Source organism: Corvus hawaiiensis, chromosome 29 (assembly GCF_020740725.1).
Source record: "Corvus hawaiiensis isolate bCorHaw1 chromosome 29, bCorHaw1.pri.cur, whole genome shotgun sequence".
Lineage (NCBI taxonomy): Eukaryota > Metazoa > Chordata > Aves > Passeriformes > Corvidae > Corvus > Corvus hawaiiensis.
The window spans coordinates 1,537,089-1,559,588 of NC_063241.1; the positions used below are offsets into that span (position 1 = coordinate 1,537,089).

At 62.7% G+C, this 22,500-nt stretch overlaps 2 protein-coding genes across 3 annotated transcripts; one reads left to right on the top strand and one right to left on the bottom strand.

The window, feature by feature from the left end:
- Positions 1 to 325: 325 nt before the first annotated feature.
- LOC125318053 (cilia- and flagella-associated protein 45-like) lies at positions 326 to 6,563 on the bottom strand. Its single transcript, XM_048288410.1, has 14 exons — positions 6,525 to 6,563; positions 5,651 to 5,768; positions 5,536 to 5,553; positions 4,294 to 4,607; positions 4,011 to 4,138; positions 3,562 to 3,703; positions 3,034 to 3,204; positions 2,707 to 2,885; positions 2,445 to 2,574; positions 2,076 to 2,222; positions 1,690 to 1,803; positions 1,279 to 1,472; positions 902 to 1,126; positions 326 to 740 (listed from the first exon to the last, which is right to left on the bottom strand). Exons 1-14 carry the CDS (start codon positions 6,561 to 6,563, stop codon positions 662 to 664), a joined length of 1,998 nt encoding a protein of 665 aa, XP_048144367.1. The 3' UTR covers positions 326 to 661.
- Positions 6,564 to 7,560: 997 nt separating this feature from the next.
- On the top strand, positions 7,561 to 18,279 carry LOC125318095 (Fc receptor-like protein 3). Of its 2 annotated transcripts, none has more exons than XM_048288518.1 (11): positions 7,561 to 7,652; positions 8,241 to 8,261; positions 8,350 to 8,580; positions 15,550 to 15,813; positions 15,929 to 16,207; positions 16,554 to 16,823; positions 16,950 to 17,252; positions 17,332 to 17,418; positions 17,824 to 17,845; positions 17,934 to 18,013; positions 18,096 to 18,279. In XM_048288518.1, exons 1-11 carry the CDS (start codon positions 7,622 to 7,624, stop codon positions 18,209 to 18,211), a joined length of 1,704 nt encoding a protein of 567 aa, XP_048144475.1. In that variant the 5' UTR covers positions 7,561 to 7,621; the 3' UTR covers positions 18,212 to 18,279. The 2 variants fall into 2 exon arrangements, with proteins under 2 accessions (XP_048144475.1, XP_048144476.1); XM_048288519.1 differs by having other exon boundaries at positions 17,332 to 17,378; positions 18,096 to 18,184.
- The last annotated feature ends 4,221 nt before the right edge of the window (positions 18,280 to 22,500 follow it).

Here is a 22,500-nt window from a genome sequence, read left to right on the forward strand (position 1 = left end):
AACCAGGCTGTGCAAAACTAACACAGGTGCTTAATGAAGTTGTATCCAATACACAAATGGATTACCCAAGAACTGCTATTCTATTTTCACCCTTTCCTCACGAGCCCCAAATCAGGCACCTATAAATGTCTTGGTTTAAAAGACGAATGTCTGCCAAGGAAGGCGGGAATGGAAAGAAGACCCCTCCCTCCAAATTATTATAACTTCGAAAATTGCGGGGCTTCCAGGCAAAACTGTAGGAAAAGGAATAACAGCTCTTTGCTAGAAAATAAATAGAACAGAACAGAACACACAACAACAAAGTAACAAAAGCTTCCAACCCACTCAGTGCTATTTGTTCTGCTTTGCTGTAGTTATGACCACGGCTGGCAAAGGGTGCTGGTGGCTCTAGTGGGGCAGAGGCTGCAGTGACTCACTCGCAGTGGGTGGGGGTGTCCTATGTGAGCTCAGAACTTCCCCGGGTGGTAACGGCGGCATTGGCACAACAAGGAGCCTCAGGGCTCCTCCAGCCCCGTGGGCAGCTGCTCCCCAATGGCCCTGAGGTCAGGGAAGGATGGAAAACACCACCTGCTCAAAAACATTGTTCATTGGATAATTTAGTCAATGCAAATGGAACCCCAAATCTGTGGAGAATTGGAGCTGGTTCCTTGTGGGGCTGGGCCTAGGAGAGGGCTGCGTTGGCTCGTCTCTGGGCTTTGCGCTCCACCTGGGCACAGTACTTGTCGGGCATTCCAGTGGCTCTGCAGAGGAAAGAATCCATCAGGCTCCCGATGGCTCTGGGACCGTGGCCCCGCAGCAGGTGCCGTTTGCTGAGGATGCAGAGGGAGCTGGGAGGTGGCCCAGGCTGGGACACCAGGAAGGACTCGGGGAGCCCAGGGAAGCAGCACGGGCAGCCCCTGACCTGAACTCCTGCAGCTTCTGCTGCCCGAGCTGGGCGAGGCGCCGGTTGCGCTGCCGGACCTCCTGCTCCTGCTGCCGGCCCTCCTCAATGAAGGCCGCCCGCTCCCGCTCCCGCTGCTGCCGGAGCTCCTGGATCTGCCGCCGCAGATCTTCGGCATGGGCGCGCTGCTGGAGCTCCCTCTGTTCCCGCTGCAGCTTCTCCCGCTCCAGCTGCTCCTGATGGGCCCTGCGGGAGAGCCGGGCTGGCTCAGGGACCCCGCCACAACCCCCACACCTGGCACAGCACCTGGGCGGGCACTGGAGTCCCCAGAGCCACCAGATGGCACTAGGAGCCCCCTGGCCACCACCTCAGCCATCCCTCGGCCCCGTGTGCCTCACCTGAGCACCCTCTGGAACTCCTGGCGGTCCTGCTCCACCTGCATGGCCAGGTACTGCTCCTTCTGGGCCACCTGCTCCAGCCGGTCCCGCCTCAGCTGCTGCTCCAGCTCCACCTTCTTCCGCGCATTCTCCAGCTCCTGCCGCCGCCATTCCCGGTCTGCGGCTTCTTGGTTCCTCTTGGCCATCAGAGCATCCTGCCCACATAGGGGACAGTGCTGGGCTTCCCTCTGGGGGCAGCTATGGAAGCCCTTGGCCGTGGCTTTGGCTCTGCTGGCACCGCTCCAGGACATGCCCTGGCTCCAGGGGCTGGTCCTGCAGACCCCTCTGGACATGCAGGGGCGCTGCCCCTTTGCCGGGCTGGGGACAAGGACGGTGGCAGGGGAGCGTGTCACCTGTGCCCGGGCCACTCACCCGCTCTGCCTGCCAGTCCCGGGCCCGCTCCTGCGCGGCCCTGAGCCGGGCCAGCTCCTTCTCCTTCTCCAGGCGCAGTTGTTCCTGCTCCGCCTCCAAGGCGGCCTCGCGCTCCTTGGGGGGGACAGAGCCCCAGAGTGGGGCAGAGCTTCGGGGTGTGGGACAGAGCCCCGGGATGGGGGACAGAGCCCTGGGATGGGGGACAGAGCCCTGGGATGTGGGGCAGAGCCCCGGGATGGAGGACAGAGCCCCAGGGTCAGGACAGAGCCCCGGGGTGGGACAGATTCCCAAGGGGTGGGACAGAGCCCCAGGGTGGGACAGAGCCTCAGTGCAGCTCCCACAGCCCCTGCCCAGCCCACCAGGAGCCCCCCACCCACTGCTCTTACAGCCTTCTGCCGCTGCTGCTCCAGCACCCGCTCATCCTCCAGCCTCTCCCGCTCCCGCTGCTCATCCTTCAGCCGCTGGCTCTCCACGTTGGAACGTTTAATATCAGCATGGATTTGCTTTAGTTGCTCCTGTTTCTGCTCCCAAGCCTGGAAACACCATGCAGGGTTGGAAGCCACTGCTCCCTCCCCCTCCTCACTCAGGGCAGGGAGGCTTTGGGTCCCCTCCCGGGGATGCCACAATGTCCCCAAGGGACCAGAGCTCTGATCCTGCTGGCTGCTGTCCCCACTCCCCGAGCGTGGCTGACCCAGCACTGCCAATCCCTTTCCAGCCAGGTGGAAACCTCCCTGCACCCCATTCCCTGCTCCCACCTTCCGATCCTCCCTCTTCATCTCCTTTAGGCGCTCCAGCTGCCTCAGGCTCTCCTGGTATTTCTCCTCATCTCTCAGCGCCCGCTTCTCTGCGTTCTGCTCCATCTGCTTCACAAGGTCCTGCCTGGCTCTGGGAACACGAGAGCGGAAGGGTTCCCTCTGGCTGCGTCCTGCTCCCCATGGTGGGAATGCTGGCATGGACAGGGCTGGTGTGGTGGAATGGGCCGAATGCCTTCATGGGGAAGAGGCAGCTTCTGCCCACCTCATCATCTCCTGTTTCCTCTGGCGCTCCAGCTCCTCCTGGACCGCCACACCCTTCTCCCACTCCATTTCCATCATCTTGTCCAGGCGCTTCTCCTCCTCCGCCAGTTCCTTGCGGATCATCCGCTTCTCCAGGATTTGCTTGTCCCTGATCATGTTGCACTTGGAATTGAGGAAGAGCTGTAGGGACAAGAGGTGTCTGTGGCTCTGCGCCGCCCTGGGACACAGGGAGCAGGGAGGGCAAGGGAAGCAGAACAGGAGCCCGGGAGCGCGAGGAGCAGGGGAGGCTCAGGCAGTGCCCGGTGACAGCGGGGAGCGCTGGCCCTACCGAGGTCAGTTCCCGCATCTCTTCCTCCTGCTCCAGCCTCATCCTCGTCGCCCACTGCAGCCGCTTCTGCTCCTCCTGCTGCAGCCACTCCTCCACATCTTTCTGACGCTCCCTCTCATTCTGCAGTTCTGCCTTTCTCAGCTCCTCGCTCTGGGCCTTTTCCAGGGCTTCCTGCGGGCACAGGGAGCACTGCCCAGTCCCAGGCACCTTCCCGAGGGCTCCTGGGGCCACACTTCAGGTGCCACATTCCCGGCACGGAGCGGGGACACAACGAGCTCCTGGGACCCTGGCATGGCCATGGGCACCCCTTCCCACACCTCTGGGCAGACAGCCTGTGCCCTTGAAAGGCTGGGAGCACTGGGGACAATTCCTGGGATGCTGCCCAGCTCTCAGTGGAGCCCCAAGCCCTGCAGCTTCCCCTGTGCCCCAAAACATGAGGGAAAGAGGGGGGATCTCCTTGGTGAAGCCACCACCCCTCGAGGTCAGCTGGGGAGCAGGAAAAGGGGGAGCAGGAGGGGAGATGCCTACGAAAGCAGCGTCCTGTCTGGCTTTCAGGGTCTTCAGCCTGTCCCAACGCTCCTCCTCTGTTGGGGATCGAGCTGATTCCTTGATCTTCTCATATTCCTTTTTCCCAATGATGAGACACGGTTGGGGCTTTTCCTGGGGAATGCTGGGGGGCACAGGGAGAGCAGTCAGTGGCACGGAGACCCCAACAGCTCCCTGTGTTCCCTGAGCTGCCTGAGCTGCCCACTCGGCCACCAAATCAGCCCAGAGCAATGCGGGAAGCGCTGGGGAATCTGTGGGGACCCGGCTGTCCCGGTGTGGGGGGAGGCAGGAAGGGAAAGTGTGGTGCAAGTGGCACCAGGCTGGGATGCAGGGGGGCAGGACACACTGCCAGTCCCGCTCCCCCGAGATTTTGGGATGGTGCAGTGACACCCATTCCCGCAAAACCCCTCAGGGCTCAGGCACGGCCTTACACGAGGTTCCGGATCAGGTCCCCGGTGATGATTCTGGTGGTTTTCGGTTTGTAACTGATGGAGGGCAGAGCTCCAGGATGTTTTGACACATCCCGAAGGATCACGATGGGGCTGCTGGAGTCGGTGCCCTGCGGGAAAGGATGATGTGAGGAACCTGAACCCCCCCACACTCGGTGCTTCCCAGACACCGACTGATCCCGGGAGGAGCTCTGGACCCTCTGACTGGATCGGCTGCGGGGCTGTCAGGGGACACGGCTGGAGGGGCTGGGGGTCAGGAGGAGACCGGGATCCTGGCTGGGAAGTCCCGGGGGAAGACCTTGGGACGGACGGACTGGAATCCCGGCGGGGAAAGCCGGGGACGGCGGGCGAGGAGGGATCCCCGGGTGGGGCCCCCGGCACGGAGGGTCCGGGATCCTGTGCCGGCAGTCGCGGCTGCCATCGCGCTGCGAGTGCCGGCGCCGTCACGGGGTGTCGGAGGTGTGACAATGTCCTGGAGCCGACTGTCACAATGCGATGGAACCGACTGTGACAGCGTGCCCGAAGCCACTGTCGCGATGTGTGGGAACCGGCTGTTGCCACTGCCAACAGCTCCTGACACTGGCGGGACAGGGGATGAGAGGGTGGTGCGGAAGCTCCCAGAGTTGGGAAGGTGAAATCCAAGGGATGGCAGAGATGGAATTGCGGCAGCCAAGAGCAGCCAGAGGCTGCGAGAGACACAGCCTCGCAGGCAGCGAGCGCAGGGAGGAAAGAGGGGCACGGGAGGCTCCGGAGATTCCCCTGCAGCTCGTGGGGGTCCCCGGGGAGCAGAGACCACCCTGGAGGAGCCCCCGGTGGAGCAGGGGATGCCTGAAGAGGACTGTGAGCCCCCCATGCTGGAACAGCAGCAGAAACAACCAGTGCTGAACTGCCCCGGACCCCCCAGTCCCGTCTCCCTGCGCCACTGGAAGGAGGAGGGAGAGCCCCGGAAGGAGGGAGGGGTGGTGGGAACGTGTTTTGAAGGGTTTGTTTTACTTCTCCTTAGCCTGCTCGGATTTTGTCAGCAATAAATTCAATTAATATCTTTTATTCCAAGCCTGGTTTGCTCGTGACTGGATTTGATGAGCAATCTCTCCTGGTCCTTATGTCAGCCCAGGAACCCTTCCCTCCATTTTCTCTCCCCGTCCGGCTGCGGAGGGCAGTGAGAGAGCGGCTTTGGTGGGTGCGGGGCATCCGGGCAGCGTCAGCCCACGGCAAGGCAGGAAGGAGGAGGGTCCCGCTCAGGGTGTTGAGCAGATCCTTGTGGGATTTGCCTGAGTTTTGGGGCTCCCTCAGTGCCTTGGGCAGAGGGACAAAATGATCCATTGCTGCATTTCCGGGCTGCTTCCCTCGCAGCTGCCCCTGCAGGGGCGCTTTCCAGCCAGCCCTGCTCTGCAAACCATCAAAGGCCCTCGCTCGCAGAGCCACTGCTTGGGCTCCCCTTGGCTTTTGTGCTTCTCGCAGGCCTGAGCAAACCACAGCCACGCCTTTTCCCCCACACAATTCTCACCTTGCAGCAGCTCTAAAGCTGCGAGAGTCAAAGCCCAGGGGGTGGGGGGGACCCTCAGGTCCTGGCTGCCCCTGGGGCTGGCCAGAGCAGGGCTGGCCAATGCCCATCCCTGCACAGTGGGGCTGTGGCGTGGCCTGGCCCCACACTTGGATGGCCACTGGCTGCACGGAGGAGTTTGGGAGCTGCTTCCTGCCTGGGGCTCCATTCCCAAGCTGCTCTTGCCGCCTCAGATCCTGCAGGGGATGAGTGAGAATGGAGAAGTCTGAAATAGGTTTTCTCCCAAAACCAATAAACCCAAAGTATCCCAACCCCCCAGAGACGGAAACCACGTGGGGGGGGCAGTGGGATCAGGAGAGGGGGGGCAGCCCCACAACAGCTTCAGCCCCCCCCCCCCCACGTTTACGGGGTGGTGTGGTATCAATGTGGTATCTCAGTGGTGTGGTATCAATTTTTGGCCAAATCAGCCATTTGCAGAAGGAAAAAAGCTCCATTTTTCCATGCAGGTGTTGAGGCAGAGGGGGCAGGTTGGTGCTCAGGTGTTGTGGGCAGAGCGGGGCACAGCCAGGAGTGTCCCGAGCGTTTCATCTGCAGGGTCTCATCCATTTCCTGGTTGCCAGCGCTGAGACCCTGCCAGGGCTGGGGGCTTGGGGTGGCTGTGGGAGGTTGTGGTGGGGTCTGTGCCCTCCGCGACTGACACCCAGCCCCTGTCACCCCCACTGGCACCCCGTGGGGCTTCTCACTCACAGAAGGGTGATAGGGGGCTGCAGGATGGGGAAGAGGGGCTGCACCTTGGGGGATCCCAAAGGGGGATTGGGGGCTCCCAGAGTGGAGGGGAGCGTCAAGGGGAAGGGACATAGAAGGGACAGGGCAGCCCCAAATTTGTGCCCTGCAGAGGTCACAGTGCCCAAGAAGGGACAGTGGGAGCCGGCAGGGCCCTTCCAGGCCAGGGGTCCCCAGGATGTGCCACCACTGGGACAGGGACCCCCTACCCCCAGGAATGTGTCCAGAGACTCCCCCAGCACCGCCATCCCCCAGGACAGGACCCCCCTGGCCGGGATGGGGCAGCCCTGGGACAGGATCCCCCCAGGATGTGTCACCCCCAGAACAGGGACACAACCCAGGACAGGACCCCTCTGGATGTGCCCCCCCAGGTCAGAACCCGCCCCCCGTCTGACTCTCAGCACAAACGGCCTCTTCCTTCTGCTGCCCGAGAGAGAAAGTGAAAGTGTTGGGGGGCACAGCCCGACACCCCCATCCCCCACTGCCCCCCCACCCCTCTCTGCGTCCCCGCACCCCCTATTCCCCCTGCACAGGGTCCCCCAACCCGTTCCCTGCTCAGGAGCTCCCCAGGATCACTGAGCCGCACACTGGGGGGTGAGGCAGCGTGGCACAAATGTGAGGAAATGAAGGACAAAAGAGAAATAAAGAGGAAAAAGTGCCAAAGGGTGGGAGGGACACAGAACCAGAGCTACCCAGGACCCCCCTGTGATGCCGCCCCAGGTAATGAGCGCCCCGGGGGGTCCGTGCTGGGCCCTGAGTCACCCCAAAATCTGAGGCACCCGGTGAAGGAGCTGCAACCCACGAGCCCCCCCAGCCACTGCCCATCCCTGTGGCCCCCATTCCCCTGGGAATCCCACCGTGGCAGCCCCATTTCCTGTGTCCCCCTTTTCTTGAAGCCCCATCCTGGGTCTCCTGTTGCCCAGCATCTCCATCCCCTTCCCCCCACCCACTTTGCCCCCCATTCCCTCAGGACCCCCATCCTGAGGACCCCCTGACACATGGGGACCCCCATTCCCCAGACAGCCACTCCCTGTCACTTCCCCACTCTCCCCATTCCCCTGGGACACCCATCCGGAGATGCCCACATGCCCTGAGCCCCCCACTCCTGGGAACACCATGTCCCACCATGTCCCCAGCCTGTCCCCTGCTGTGTCTCCACCCTGCCCCCACCCTGCCACCACCCTGCCCCCACGAAGAGCCACCAACACGTGGGGACGAGACGTGACATCGCTTCCTGCCCGCCACCCAGGGGACAGGTGGCTCCGGCAGCGTGTGACAGCCAGCCCGGGTGGCCGGGGACACCGGGATGGCCGGGAAGTTGGCGCTGCTCCTGTGGGGTGAGTGCCCTGGGCACGGGCCTGACGCCCCGGGGATGGGCCCTGGTGAGGCAGAGAGTGGTGGGGAGGAGGCACAGGGGGGCTGTGGGGTGTTCTGAGGTCCCCAAGGCCCGCAGAGCCCGAGCATGAGGTGACCGGGATCGTCGGGTGGCCATGGGGACAGGAACAGGGGGACGTGAATGGAGGGAGTGGGATGTAGCAAAAGGAACCTTGGGGCTGGGCCAGGTGTGAGGACAGGGCCAGGGGGACAGGGATGCAGGGACAGGGACAAGGGCCAAGCACCATCAGGATGGGCCACGGGGCCAGGTGCCATTGGGATGGGATCATGGGCAGAGGGCCGTGGGGATGTGGCCGTGGGGACAGGTGCTGTGGGGTGGGTGGAGGGGACTTGTCCAAGCATGGGGTGTCCACAGTGTCCCCATGTCCTGCCTCAGCCCAGGGTGACAGAGGTGTCCCTGTCCTCAAGACCTCTGTGCTAAACCGGTGACCCCATGGGGACAGTATAGGGACAGCCCCACACTCTGTGCCCCGGGTGCCGCTGTCCCTGCGGTGCCATCCCCACCCAGCCCTGTCCCTTCTCCCTTCCAGCCCAGACCCTTGGCCTCGCTGGTGAGTCCTCGGGGGGATGCCACGTCCCCGCCCTGCTGTCCCCATCCTGTGCTGGCCCTGGCAGGCTGGTGTCCCCTGTCACCCACAGGCGCCCAGACCACCCAGCTCCTCGTGGAGCCCCCGTGGACGAAGCCGGTGCTGTGGGACCGGGTGACACTGACCTGCCAGGGCTCGGGCACTGCCGCTGCCACCACCTGGTACAAGGACGGGCAGTGCTGGCGGCTGCAGGGACCCGACCGATTCATTGTCACCGAGAGTGGCACCTACCAGTGTGACAGACCCGGCACTGGGCTGAGCCCCCCCGTGAGCATCTCCAATGGTGAGGGGGAATCTTAAATGATCAGGCTGGTCCCCAGTGGGTCTGGGTGGGCTCCACTCCGTGGGTGGCCTCACCTCCTCGGGTGTCGAAAGTCTGTCCCCTGCATACAGGGACGTCCCAGAGCATCCCAGTGCACCCCAGTGCATCCCTGTTTAATGGGATCCTCATGGCGACAACAGTGCCATGGGGTTACCCCTGGTGTTCCTGGGATCATCCCGGGCAATGGAGACGCCCCCCCTGAGGTCCTCGGTGCCATGGGGACCCACCTCAGACCTGTCTCGAGCCCCTCAGTGCGATGGGACCCCCCTGTCCCACAGACCGACTGGTGCTGCAGGTGCCAGCACAGGCGCTGCTGGAGGGGGACAAGGTGACTCTGCGCTGCCGGAACAGGAAGGATACGTCAGTCACTAGGGTGCGATTTTACCAGGACGAGAAGGATCTGGGGAGGACACTCAAGGGGGCAGAGCTGTCCCTGTTGCCCCTGCAGCTGCACCACAGCGGCCGCTACAGCTGCGAGGGCTTGGAGAGCTTCGGGCTGTCACGGTCAGTGCCCGTGACAGTGACAGTGCACGGTGAGCACCCCACAGTGGGAACTCCAATATCCCGACAGCCCCAAACCACTTCCCAGGGACTCGGGGTCACCGCCCCCACCCCGTCTCCTTCCCAGAGCTGTTCCCGGTGCCGGTGCTGGAGGGTCTCCCCGAGCCCACTGAGTGGTCCCCCCTGAATCTCAGCTGCCTCAGCACCCCCAGCCCCCTGCGGCCCCGAGCCCCCCTCCTGCACCTCTTCTACCGGGACGGGCGGTTGGTGGGGGGCCCGCAGGGGTCCCCGCAGCTCCTGCTGCCCGCCGTGGGGGTCTCCCACTCGGGGAATTACAGCTGCCAGGTGCGCTCCGAGCGGGGGCCGTGCGGAAGAGCAGCGCCTGGCTCCGCGTCACGGTGCGCAGTGAGTGCGGGGATGGGCGCGGGGAGCCCCGACAGCCGCCACGGGTCCCCCAGTCCTGCTCAACCCTCTGCGTGCCTCTCTGCCTTCCCAGGTCCTTTCCTGGACCCTCCCTTCACATTCCCTGATCCCTGCATCCCTCACTGTGTCCCCTCACCCCTCCCTAAGAACACCTCTCCCTCATTTAGGTCCCTCCATGGTCCCCAGATCCCATCCATGTCTGGGTCACAAAAATCTTCCCTGTGGTTCTCTGCAATCCTCTCCAGGTCTCCCCTCCCTTAATCACCCATCTCTCCCTGGGGTCGCTTCCAGCCCTTACAAGCCTCCCCCCCCATATCTTGTCCCCCTTCTTCCCCACTGGGATCCCCCCACCCCTCCCTGTTCCTCCCCTGCCCTGAGTCCTTCACTGGTCCCTGGTGTCTCCAATCCCTCCCGGGTGTCCCATTCCCTTTCTGCCTCTCCCGCAGGGGTCCTGCTCTCGGGGGTGTCCGTGTCGGCGCAGCCCCCCGGGGCACAGGTGGCACTGGGGGACCGCCTGGTGCTGAACTGCACGGTGGCCGCGGGGGCAGGTCCCCTGTCCTTCTCCTGGCACCGGGGAGACTCGTGGGCACTTCTGGGCACTGGCCCCCGCCTGGAGCTGCGGCACATTGGGGACAATGACAGCGGCCACTACCAGTGCCGGGCCAGCAACGGGGACAGCGTGGCTGAGAGTGTTCCCCTGAATGTCACCGTCCTGGGTGAGCAGGACCCTCAGGAATGGAGTGACCCCACCCATGACATCCCCATCCCCCCTGGCCAGGTGCCAGCCCCGTCTGTGTCCCCGCAGTGCCCGTGGCCAATGCCACCATCAGCCCCGGTGCCCTGGCACACCCGGTGAGCGCAGGTGACCTCGTGACCCTGCGCTGCTCGGTGCAGGTGGGCTCAGCCCCTGTCACCTTCACCTGGCTGCGCAACGGCCGCGAGGTGGCCCAGGGTCCCCTCCTGGAGCTCGGGGACGTCCATGTGGGACATTCCGGCACCTACCAGTGCGTGGCCACCAACCAGCTGGGACAGGACGGGCACCGCGTGTTCCGGGTGCTCAGCCCCGAGCTGGCACTGACGGTGACACCGCGGGCACACTGGGACACAGGTGGGGTCACTCGGGGTTACTGGAGGGTGCAGAAGCCCCGGCATGGCAGCTGACCCTGATGTGTCCCCCTCTGTCCCCAGCCGTGGCTGTGAACATCGGCAGGAGCCTCCTGTTCCTGGCCCTGCTCCTGGGTGTCATCGGGGGCTGTCACTGGTGGCAGTGCCTGGGTGGGTGACAATGGGGCCAACGGGGCTGCTGGAGTGAGGGGAAGCCCCCAGAGTGGGGGGGCGATGGGGCAGCAGCCACAGCCCCTGAGCTGGAGGAAACGGAGCCCACAGTGACCTCGGCTGGGAGTCCTGGGGGCTTTAGGAGGATTCTGGAGGGTCTTGGTTGGGCTCCAGGGGCAGCCCTGGGTGGCCTTTGAGGAACCTTGGGCTGGTAGTGGGGGCTCCTGGAGGGTTTGGGGAGTTGATGGAGGGCTGTGCAGGGATGTTGAGGGTACATTGTGGGGTCCTGGGGGAGTTTAGGGGTGTCCATTCCTGTTAGGCTTGGGCTTGTGGGGGCTCAGGGGGTCGGGGACACCGGGGGGCTCAGGGGCACTGCAGTGGTGCAGAAGTTATGAGGGATCAGGAGTGCTTGGAGTGTCCAGGGGGGAATCAGGGGTGCGGTGGGAATTGGGGCTCCAGTGGGGATTTGGGGGTCCCATGGGTGGTCGGAGCTGCCGTGATTCCAGGAAGGTCCAGGGGTCTCAGTGTCCCCAAGGTCACCCCCTCCCCTTTTCCTTGCAGCTGCCAGGAAGCCCCAGGACAGGCGAGTGGGGGGACTCCGGCCGTGACTCCCCTTTCCCCCTTCCCCAGACACCCCCTCAAGGCAACTCCTTATCCCCGCAGGGCCCCCCCGGAGGAGGGGGAGCTGCTGGAGCTCCACGGCGTGGGCAGCGAGCGGGCGGGGGGTGAGTACGGGGCTGGGGACAGGGACACGTCCCCCACGGGTGTCACCCCCTCCCAGGTCCCCACAACCGCTGTCTCTGTCAGCGCCCCCACGGGTGTCCCCCAGCCCTGCCCCCCCTCGGCATCCACAAGTGACCAACGCGCAGCTGCCGGGACCCTACGAGGGACAGCAGGACCCCGGTGCCACCTACGAGAGTGTGATGTGACCCTGGGGGGAAATTGGGGATCACTGGGAGGCATCGAGTCCCCCCAGGGGTCCCTCACTGCCCTTCACAGCACCCCAGGGCCTCCCCATTCCCCCTCCCAGTGCCGGGGGTGGGGCACAGGACCCTTTTGCCTCTTCTTGGACCCAAAAGGCAGCGTTTGGATTAAAGCGGGAGAAATGGGGTTGGTTTGTTCAGCTCAGCCTGCTCAGCTCGGGAAGGAGGAGGGTCCCTCTCAGGGTGCTGAGCAGATCCTTGTGGGATTTGCCTGAGTTTTGGGGCTCCCTCAGTGCCTTGGTGCAGAGGGACAAAATGATCCATTGCTGCATTTCCGGGCTGCTTCCCTCGCAGCTGCCCCTGCAGGGGCGCTTTCCAGCCAGCCCTGCTCTGCAAACCATCAAAGGCCCTCGCAGAGCCACTGCTTGGGCTCCCCTTGGCTTTTGTGCTTCTCGCAGCCCTGAGCAAACCACAGCCACGCCTTTTCCCCCACACAATTCTCACCTTGCAGCAGCTCTAAAGCTGCGAGAGTCAAAGCCCAGGGGGCAGGGGGGACCCTGAGGTCCTGGCTGCCCCTGGGGCTGGCCAGAGCAGGGCTGACCAATGCCCATCCCTGCGCAGTGGGGCTGTGGTGTGGCCTGAACCCACACTTGGATGGCCACTGGCTGCACGGAGGAGTTTGGGAGCTGCTTCCTGCCTGGGGCTCCATTCCCAAGCTGCTCTTGCTGGCTCAGATCCTGCAGGGAATGAGTGTGAATGGAGAAGTCTGAAATAGGTTTTCTCCCAAAACCAACAAACCCAAAGTGTCCCAAGCCCCCAGGATGGAAACCACACGAGGGGGCAGTGGGATCAGGAGGGGGGGGGCAGCCCCACAACAGCTTCAGCCCACCCACATTTGCGGTGTCTCAGTTGTGTGGTATCAATTTTTGGCCAAATCAGCCATTTCCAGAAAGAAAAAAGCTCCATCTTTCCATGCGGGTGTTGAGGCAGAGGGGGCAGGTTGGTCCTCAGGTGTTGTGGGCAGAGCGGGGCACAGCCAGGAGTGTCCCGAGCATTTCATCTGCAGGGTCTCATCCATTTCCTGGTTGCCAGCGCTGAGACCCTGCCAGGGCTGGGGGCTTGGGGTGGCTGTGGGAGGTTGTGGCGGGGTCTGTGCCCTCCCCGACTGACACCCACACCCTGTCACCCCCACTGGCACCCCGTGGGGCTTCTCACCCACAGGAGGGTGATAGGGGGCTGCAGGATGGGGAAGAGGGGCTGCACCTTGGGGGATCCCAAAGGGGGACTGGGGGCTCCCAGAGTGGAGGGGAGCGTCAAGGGGAAGGGACATAGAAGGGACAGGGCAGCCCCAAATTTGTGCCCTGCAGAGGTCACAGTGCCAAGCAGGGACAGTGGGAGCCGGCAGGGCCCTTCCAGGCCAGGGGTCCCCAGGATGTGCCACCACTGGGACAGGGACCCCCCCCGCCAGGAATGTGTCCAGAGACTCCCCCAGCACCGCCATCCCCCAGGACAGGACCCCCCTGGCCGGGATGGGGCAGCCCTGGGACAGGATCCCCCCAGGATGTGTCACCCCCACAACAGGGAACCCCCCCCAGACCAGGACCCCTCTGGATGTGCCCCCCCAGGTCAGAACCCACCCCCCCCGTCTGACTCTCAGCACAAACGGCCTCTTCCTTCTGCTGCCCGAGAGAGAAAGTGAAAGTCACCGGACTTTCAGCCGGACACCCCCATCCCCCACTGCCCCTTACCCCTCTCTGTGACCCCGCACCCCTCTTTCCTCCTGCACAGGGTCCCCCCAACCCATTCCCTGCTCAGGAGCTCCCCAGGATCACTGAGCCGCACACTGGGGGGTGAGGCAGCGTGGCACAAACGTGAGGAAATGAAGGACAAAAGAGAAATAAAGAGGAAAAAGCCAAAGGGTGGGGGGGACACAGAACCAGAGCTACCCAGGACCCCCCTGTGATGCCGCCCCAGGTAATGAGCGCCCCGGGGGGTCCGTGCTGGGCCCTGAGTCACCCCAAAATCTGAGGCACCCGGTGAAGGAGCTGCGACCCACGAGCCCCCCCAGGAACTGCCCATCCCTGGGACCCCCATTCCCCTGGGAACCCGACCGTGGCAGCCCCATTCCCTGTGTCCCCCTTTTCTCAGAACCCGATCCTGGGTCTCCTGTTGCCCAGCATCTCCATCCCCTTCCCCCCACCCCCTTTGCCCCCATTCCCTCAGTACACCCATCCTGGGGACCCCCCGACACATAGGGACCCCTATTCCCCAGACAGACACTCCCTGTCACTTCCCCTCTCTCCCCATTCCCCTGGGACACCCATCCTGAGATCTCCACATTCCCTGAGCCCCCCAATCCTGGGAACACCATGTCCCACCATGTCCCCAGCCTGTCCCCTACTCTGTCTACACCCTTCCCCCACCCTGCAACACCCTGCCCCCACGAAGAGCCACCAACACGTGGGGATGAAACGTGACATCGCTTCCTTCCATTTGGTCCCAAGAGACACAACCCAGGGGACAGGTGGCCGCAGCAGCGTGTGACAGCCAGCCCAGGTGGCTGGGGACACCGGGATGGCCAGGAAGGTGGTGCTGCTCCTGTGGGGTGAGTGCCCCGGGCACGGGCCTGACGCCCCGGGGATGGGCCCTGGTGAGGCAGAGAGTGGTGGGGAGGGGGCACAGGAGGGCTGCCTGGTCCCCTGAGGTCCCCAAGGGCAGCAGAGCCCGAGCATGGGCATGGACCCCTTAAATGTGACCGGAGTCGTGGGGTGGCTGTGGGGACAGGGCCAGGGGGACAGGGATAGAGGGAGTGGGATGTAGCAAAAGGAACCTTGGGGCTGGGGCAGCTGTGGGGACAGGGCCAGGGGGACAGGGATGCTGGGACAGGGACAAGGGCCAAGCACCATCAGGATGGGCCACGGGGCCAGGTGCCATTGGGATGGGATCATGGGCAGAGGGCCATGGGGATGTGGCCGTGGGGACAGGTGCAGTGGGGTGGGTGGAGGGGACTTGTCCAAGCATGGGGTGTCCACAGTGTCCCCATGTCCTGCCTCAGCCCCGGGTGACAGAGGTGTCCCTGTCCTCAAGACCTCCGTGCTAAACCGGTGACCCCGTGGGGACAGTTTGGGGACAGCCCCACACTCCGTGCCCCGGGTGCCGCTGTCCCTGTGGTGCCACCCCCACCCAGCCCTGTCCCTTCTCCCTTCCAGCCCAGACCCTCGGCCTCGCTGGTGAGTCCTCGGGGGGATGCCACGTCCCCGCTCCGATGTCCCCATCCCGCGCTGGCCCTGGCAGGCTGGTGTCCCCTGTCACTCGCAGGTGCCCAGACCACCCAGCTCCTCGTGGAGCCCCCCTGGACGCCGCCGGTGCTGTGGGACCGGGTGACACTGACCTGCCAGGGCTTGGGCACCCCTGGTGCCACCACCTGGTACAAGGACGGGCAGCGCTGGCGGCAGAAGGGACCCGACCGATTCCGTGTCACCGACAGTGGCACCTACAAATGTTACAGACCCGGCACCGGGATAAGCCCCCCCGTGAGCGTCTTAAATGGTGAGGGGGGTTGGGTGTCCACAGCCTGGGCCCGCGGAATCCCCGAGGGCTCTCGGTGGGCTCTGCTCCATGGGTCACCCCCCCTTCGTGTGACAAGAGGCCCTCGGTGTCCTGCACACTGGGACATCCCAGAGTATCCCAGTGCAAGCAGACCCTTGTGTTGGCATTGAGGACCCCTGGTGTGACCCAAACGGGGCGTCCCGGTGCCATCGGGACCCCAAGGAGCCCCACGGTGTGACGGGACCCCCCTGTCTCCCAGACTGGCTGGTTCTGCAGGTGCCGGCACGGGCGCTGCTGGAGGGAGACACGGTGACACTGCGCTGCCGGGGCTGGCAGAACAAACCGGTGGCCTCGGTGTCCTTCTACCGGGAGGAGAAACAACTGCAGAGGTTCCGTGATGGGACCGAGCTGTCCCTGTCCCCTCTGCGGCTGCAGGACAGTGGCCGCTACCGCTGCAGGGGCTGGGTGGACTCTGTGCTGTCACGGTGGAAGGAGTCAGCGCCGGTGACAGTGACAGTGCACGGTGAGCACCCCACAGCCGCCACCCTGACACCCCGACACCCCCACACCTCAGCACCCTCACAGACCCTTCACAGCAATCTCGGGGTCACGCTCCCCCTGCTCCATCTCCTTCCCAGAGCTCTTCCCGGTGCCGGTGCTGGAGGGTCCCCCCGAGCCCACTGAGGGGTCCCCCTTGAATCTCAGCTGCCTCAGCCCCCCCAGCCCCCTGCGGCCCCGAGCCCCCCTCCTGCACCTCTTCTACCGGGACGGGCGGTTGGTGGGGGGCCCGCAGGGGTCCCCGCAGCTCCTGCTGCCCGCCGTGGGGGTCTCCCACTCGGGGAATTACAGCTGCCAGGTGCGCTCCGAGCGGGGGGCCGTGCGGAAGAGCAGCGCCCGGCTCTGCGTCACGGTGCGCAGTGAGTGCGGGGATGAGTGCGGGGAGTCCCGACAGCCGCCACGGGTCCCCCAGTCCTGCCTGGGAACACCCAGCTCTTCCTGACCCCTGCCCAGTGTCCTCCCATCCCTTCCCACTTCCTTCCTTAGGTCCCACCATCCCCTTCTGGGTCCCCACCCGGCCCTGGAGTCCCCCCCATCCCTCTCCAGGTGTCCCCTCCCTAAACCCCCCATCCTTCCTTGGGGTCCCTTCCCACCCTTTCCAAGCTGTTCCCAGGCTCCCTGCCCCGTCTTCCTCAGAGGGGTCCCCTCGTCCCTCCCCCACCCTCCCCGTGTCCTTCACTGTCCCCTGGTGTCCCCCTCCCGCAGGGGTCCCGCTCTCGGGGGTGTCCGTGTCGGCGCAGGCCCCCGGGGGACAGGTGGCACTGGGGGACCGCCTGGTGCTGAGCTGCGCGGTGGCCGCGGGGACAGGTGTCCTGTCCTTCTCCTGGCACCGGGGGGACTCGTGGGCACTTCTGGGCACTGGCCCCCGCCTGGAGCTGCGCCATGTTGGAGACAATGACAGCGGCCTCTACCAGTGCAGGGCCAGCAATGGGGACAGCGTGGCCGAGAGTGCCCCCCTGAATGTCACAGTCCTGGGTGAGCAGGACCCTCAGAAATGGGGTGACCCCATCCATGATAAACCCCATCATGCCCATCCCACTTTGATCCCGCCGTTCCCATCCCCCCATGCCAGGTGCCAGCCCCATCTGTGTCCCCCCACAGTGCCCGTGGCCAATGCCACCATCAGCCCCAGTGCCCTGGCACAGCCGGTGCGCGCAGGTGACCCCGTGACCCTGTGCTGCTCAGTGCAGGTGGGCTCAGCCCCTGTCACCTTCACCTGGCTGCGCAACGGCCGCGAGGTGGCCCGGGGTCCCCTCCTGGAGCTCGGGGACGTCCATGTGGGACATTCCGGCACCTACCAGTGCGTGGCCACCAACCAGCTGGGACAGGACGGGCACCGCGTGTTCCGGGCGCTCAGCCCTGAGCTGGAACTGATGGTGACACCGCGGGGACACTGGGACACAGGTGGGGTCATCGGGAGTCAATGAGATTGCAGCATCCCCAGAGTGACAGGTGACCCTGATGTGTCCCCCTCTGTCCCCAGCAGTGGCCGCAGCAGTTGCTGGGTCCCTCCTGTTCCTGCTCCTGCTTGTGGGTGTCATTGTTGGCTGTCACCGGTGGCACCGCCTGGGTGGGTGACAGTGGGGCCGATGGGGGCCTTGGGGAGCTGGGAGGCCACCGAGAATGTGGGGGTGATGGGGCAGCACCCACAGCCCCTTATTTGGGCAGTGCTGAGCCCCCAGTGACCTTTGCTCGAGGTCCTCGAGGATTAGGGGTGGTGTTGGAGGGTGGTGCAGGGATGCTGGGGGTTCTTTCAGGAATCCTGGGGCAGTTTGGAGGGTGCCCATCCCTGCCAGCCTTGGGGCTCTGTGGGCATCAGGACATGGGGCTCTGGTGTGGTTCAGGGGGTTCTGGGGGTCTCCAGGAATGCTGGGGGTTCCTGGGGGAAGGTGAGAGCCCTGTGGGAGTTGAGCATTCCCGAGGGTGGTCAGGGCCTTGGAGACCCCACAGTCACCCCCACCCTTTTCCTTTGCAGCCTCCAGGAAGCACCAGGAAAGGTGAGTGGGGGGCTCCAGCCATGACCCCCCCTTTTACCCAGTCCCCAAGACCTTCCATCCCCTCTCACACATCCCCCCATCCCTGCAGGGCTCCCCAGGAGCCCCCGGAACCCCCGGAGGAGGGGGAGGTGCTGTACACCCACGTCACAATGACAAAGCGGACGCAGGGTGAGTCCGGGGTGGGACACACACAGAGACACGTCACCCACGGGGGGTGTCACACAGATGCCACAGCCAGGGTCTCCTGCAGGGCCCACCCGCACCGCTCCACCCCAGGATACCCAAGTGACCTACGCGGAGCTGCCGGGACCCCACGGGCGCCCGCGGACACCCAGTGACATCTATGGGAATGTGCTGGGACACTGAGGGCGCTGGGGGACACTGGAGGATCGGACTGACTTCTGTTGGGCCCAAAATGCAGCTTTTTGCTGAAACTGGGAGAAATGGTGTTTCTTTGTTCAGCTCTATCTGGCTTTAGGAATGGGATTCTCCAATTCTTTGCTTCTACTAAAAACTTTCTCTCCCCGTCTGGCTGTGGAGGGCAGTGAGAGAGCGGCTTTGGTGGGTGCGGGGCATGCGGGCAGCGTCAGCCCATGGCAAGGCAGGAAGGAGGAGGGTCCCGCTCAGGGTGCTGAGCAGATCCTTGTGGGATTTGCCTGAGTTTTGGGGCTCCCTCAGTGCCTTGGGCAGAGGGACAAAATGATCCATTGCTGCATTTCCGGGCTGCTTCCCTCGCAGCTGCCCCTGCAGGGGCGCTTTCCAGCCAGCCCTGCTCTGCAAACCATCAAAGGCCCTCGCAGAGCCACTGCTTGGGCTCCCCTTGGCTTTTGTGCTTCTCGCAGCCCTGAGCAAACCACAGCCACTCCTATTCCCCCACACAATTCTCACCTTGCAGCAGCTCTAAAGCTGTGAGAGTCAAAGCCCAGGGGGCAGGGGGGACCCTGAGGTCGTGGCTGAGGCAGCTGGCGGCAGAGCAGAGCTGCACCTAGCTGAAAAACGTCCTGGAGCAGGGCGTGGGGGTGTTGTTGCTCGGGGGCCCAGCCAAGACTTTGGTGCAAGGCCAGGCAGAAGCAACGCAGCTGAGAGCAGAGGCGGCAGCGTGCGGGGAGCTGAGTGGTGCAGCACGGCCCGGCCCGCGTGGCCCAAACTGCAGTCCCTGGGAAGAGCGCGCAGGCACGAGCAGCCCTGATGGCTCCAACACAGGAGCGAGTGAAAACGAAAGTGAAACCAGGAACGTAGCGAGACAGGAAACAGCAGCCACTCGGAAAAAGGAAAAAATCACCATAGCTAAGGTTTTAGGAACAGTAAAATGGTATCATGTTAAACAAAATTATGGTTTTATAACAAGATGTGACAACCAAGATGACATATTTGTTCATAGAACTGCTATTAAAAAGAATAACCCTGAAAAACACATCGCAAGCTTGGGAGATGGAGAGGTGGTGGAATTCAAAATTGTGCAAGGTAGAAAAGGGTTAGAAGCATCGCAGGTCACTGGGCCTGATGGTGTTTCTGTAAAAGGCAGTAGATATGCTAAAAATCGTAGTCGTGTTAGACAATATCTCCATTGTAGGCCCCCCTACAGTGTCACTTTTCTAATCCCACCTTTCCCCTTTACCCTATATCCTATTACCCCCAGTGTATTCCCAATCCGTTTTTTCACCCATAGTTTCCCTCACAAAACCATACCTTTGCCAATTGTTTCCCCAAAAATCCCTTTCCAATGCCGAGTGGGGGATGAAAAGGGAGAGGGAAGAAATTAACTAGTGTTGTTTAGAGTTCCAACAGGAACTCAAATGGAAGAAACCCTCTCCTGCCTCAATTTCCCCACAAAGCATGCCTGGAGAGTCCTATCTCCCTTCTGTCAGCCTTAAGATGTTCCAGAGAATCTGTTTGGACATTTGAACACTCAGGAGGGTGGCTTGTTTGGTTTTGAAAAGGTTCTTGTTCTGTTTATCCAGTTGTTTTCAATGTTAAGTTTTAAATCTCTTTTTATTAAAAATAAACGCGTGAAATGTTGGGGTCCTTCCCCCCTGCCATGTGGTCCTGGGAGAGGGGCCCTGGGTGGGAGGCAGGGGGTTTCTCTGTCCCTGGTCAGCCTCATTCCCCATTGGTTGTTTTGTGTTCCCCTGCGTGGGCAAGGACCCTCGGGTCCCGTGACTGTAACAGTTCCTCGGCAGAGCCCGGCCATGAGGCTGGAGTAATGGACATCTCTCTGAAACATCTATCAAGAATCGGTCCATAGATATTTTTTTTCCACAGGCCTCGTTGTCTGATACACGTGTTGCAGTATCCGCACTGTAACACACCCCCACACCTCCTTCAGGGTCTCAGTGCTGGGAACCAGGCTGGAACGCTCGTGACCGTCCCCTCCTCTGCCCACAACACCCGAGGACCATTCTGCCCTCTTTGTTGAAGCACTGTGAAACCTGCAGGTATTTTCCCCTGGAAATGGCTGATTTAGCCCCAGTTTGATACCGCAGGGCTGGGACCCTGTAAATCCGGAGGGACTGAAGCTGTTGTGGGGCTGCGCCCCCCCTCTCCTGATCCCCACATTCCCCCCCCCCCCCCCCCCGCCATGGGGTTTCTGTCCTGGGGGATTGGGACACTTTGGGTTTATTGGTTTTGGGAGAAAACCTATTCCAGACTTCTCCATTCTCATTCATCCCCTGCAGGATCTGAGCCAGTAAGAGCAGCTTGGGAATGGAGCCCCAGGCAGGAAGCAGCTCCCAAACTCCTCCGTGCAGCCAGTGGCCATCCAAGTGTGGGGCCAGGCCACGCCACAGCCCCACTGTGCAGGGATGGGCATTGGCCAGCCCTGCTCTGGCCAGCCCCAGGGGCAACTAGGACCTGAGGGTCCCCCCTGCCCCCTGGGCTTTGACTCTGGCAGCTTTAGAGCTGCTGCAAGGTGAGAATTGTGTGGGGGAAAAGGCGTGGCTGTGGTTTGCTCAGGCCTTCGAGAAGCACAAAAGCCAAGGGGAGCCCAAGCAGTGGCTCTGCGAGGGCCTTTGATGGTTTGCAGAGCAGGGCTGGCTGGAAAGCGCCCCTGCAGGGGCAGCTGTGAGGGAAGCAGCCCGAAAATGCAGCAATGGATCATTTTGTCCCTCTGCCCAAGGCACTGAGGGAGCCCCAAAACTCAGGCAAATCCCACAAGGATCTGCTCAGCACCCTGAGAGGGACCCTCCTCCTTCCTGGCTCAAACCTGCTGCCCTTTGGAAGCTCCTGGAAAGAATGTTTGGATTCTGGCTGCAGCCGACAGACATGAGGGAGAAGTGTGGAAATATCGAGCCGTGGCTCCACACGTGGATCTGGGGAACGGGGGGTGGGAGCAGGAGCAGGGAGTTCCCAGGCAGGGGAATTCAGAGGAGGATGGAGTGGATTTACCAGGGAATCTGACCGTGAGGGACACACGGGCATTTCCACAGCTTCCTGTGCAGTGCTCCCAGGATGGACAGAGTTGTTCCCTTTTGGCAGCAGAACCCATGGGAAGAAAATCAAGTCTCAGGGTGGCAATGAGAAAAATGGGAAGAGTTCCTAAATATGGCCCCAGAAAAGCCATCCTTGTGGGTTGGGTTGTTGCCCAGCAGACAGAGAACAATCCCATGCACCTGTTGGACACTCAGGGAGATTTCCCACTCCGTGTTATCCACAGGCAAACACGGCTGTGGGATGCACCAATGGGCTCCTAAAAGAAACCAAAAAGTCTCATTTCTTTGTGATTTGTTTGGGTTTTTATTGTGAGAGACCTGTTGGGAGACTAACGATTAAAAGGATTCTGTAAACCAGAGCATTTTGTAAGAGTGTCGGTTTGATTTTGGCTGAGTTGATTTTTGTTTATTGGGAAAAAACTGGTGTGGGAAAAGCTTTGTGCCTTTATCCTATGGATGTAGGATTTTGTCTCAACGCATTGGGAATGAGGGGAATTCAACCAAATTTAGCCTGGGAGTTATCATTGTCAGGGGCAGGTTGTGACAGGGAATGTTTGAATTTGGGGCACCCGGGAGGTCACAGTGCCCCAGCGGGACTGCTCAGGGCCCCCCGGGAGAGGGGTCCCCAGGATGTGCCACCTCTGGGGCAGGAATCCCCAGGACGTGGCACCCCAAGAACGAGGACCTGCCTGGGACAAGACCCAGGTGTCACCACAGCAGAGGAGCCCTTTTCCCCCCAGGACAGGACCCCTCTGGATGTGCCCCCCCAGGTCAGAACCCGCCCCCCGTCTGGCTCTCAGCACAAACGGCCTCTTCCTTCTGCTGCCCGAGAGAGAAAGTGAAAGTGTTGGGGGGCACAGCCGGACACCCCCATCCCCTACTGCCCCCCCACCCCTCTCTGCACCCCCGCATCCCCTATTCCCCCTGCACAGGGTCCCCCAACCCATTCCCTTCTCAGGAGCTCCCCAGGATCACTGAGCCGCACACTGGGGGGTGAGGTAGCGTGGCACAAACGTGAGGAAATGAAGGACAAAAGAGAAATAAAGAGGAAAAAGCCAAAGGGTGGGGGGGACACAGAACCAGAGCTACCCAGGACCCCCCTGTGATGCTGCCCCAGGTAATGAGCGCCCCGGGGTGGCCATGCTGGGCCCTGAGTCACCCCAAAATCTGAGGCACCCGGTGAAGGAGCTGCAACCCACGAGCCCCCCCAGCCACTGCTCATCCTTG

Bases quoted from the DNA above. Each gene is read 5' to 3' on its own strand.
- LOC125318053 (XM_048288410.1), bottom strand. From the start codon at position 6,563: ATGGCGGTGCTGGGGGAGTCTCTGGACACATTCCTGGGG. The intron at 3,205-3,561 runs GTAGGCATCTCC...CTGTGCCCGCAG, and splicing joins CCAGACAGGACGCTGCTTTC to GAAGCCCTGGAAAAGGCCCA. The intron at 741-901 runs GTCAGGGGCTGC...TTTCCTCTGCAG, and splicing joins CAGAAGCTGCAGGAGTTCAG to AGCCACTGGAATGCCCGACA.
- LOC125318095 (XM_048288518.1), top strand. From the start codon at position 7,622: ATGGCCGGGAAGTTGGCGCTGCTCCTGTGGG. The intron at 17,846-17,933 runs GTGAGTGGGGGG...CCATCCCTGCAG, and splicing joins TCCAGGAAGCACCAGGAAAG to GGCTCCCCAGGAGCCCCCGG. The intron at 18,014-18,095 runs GTGAGTCCGGGG...GGTCTCCTGCAG, and splicing joins AATGACAAAGCGGACGCAGG to GGCCCACCCGCACCGCTCCA.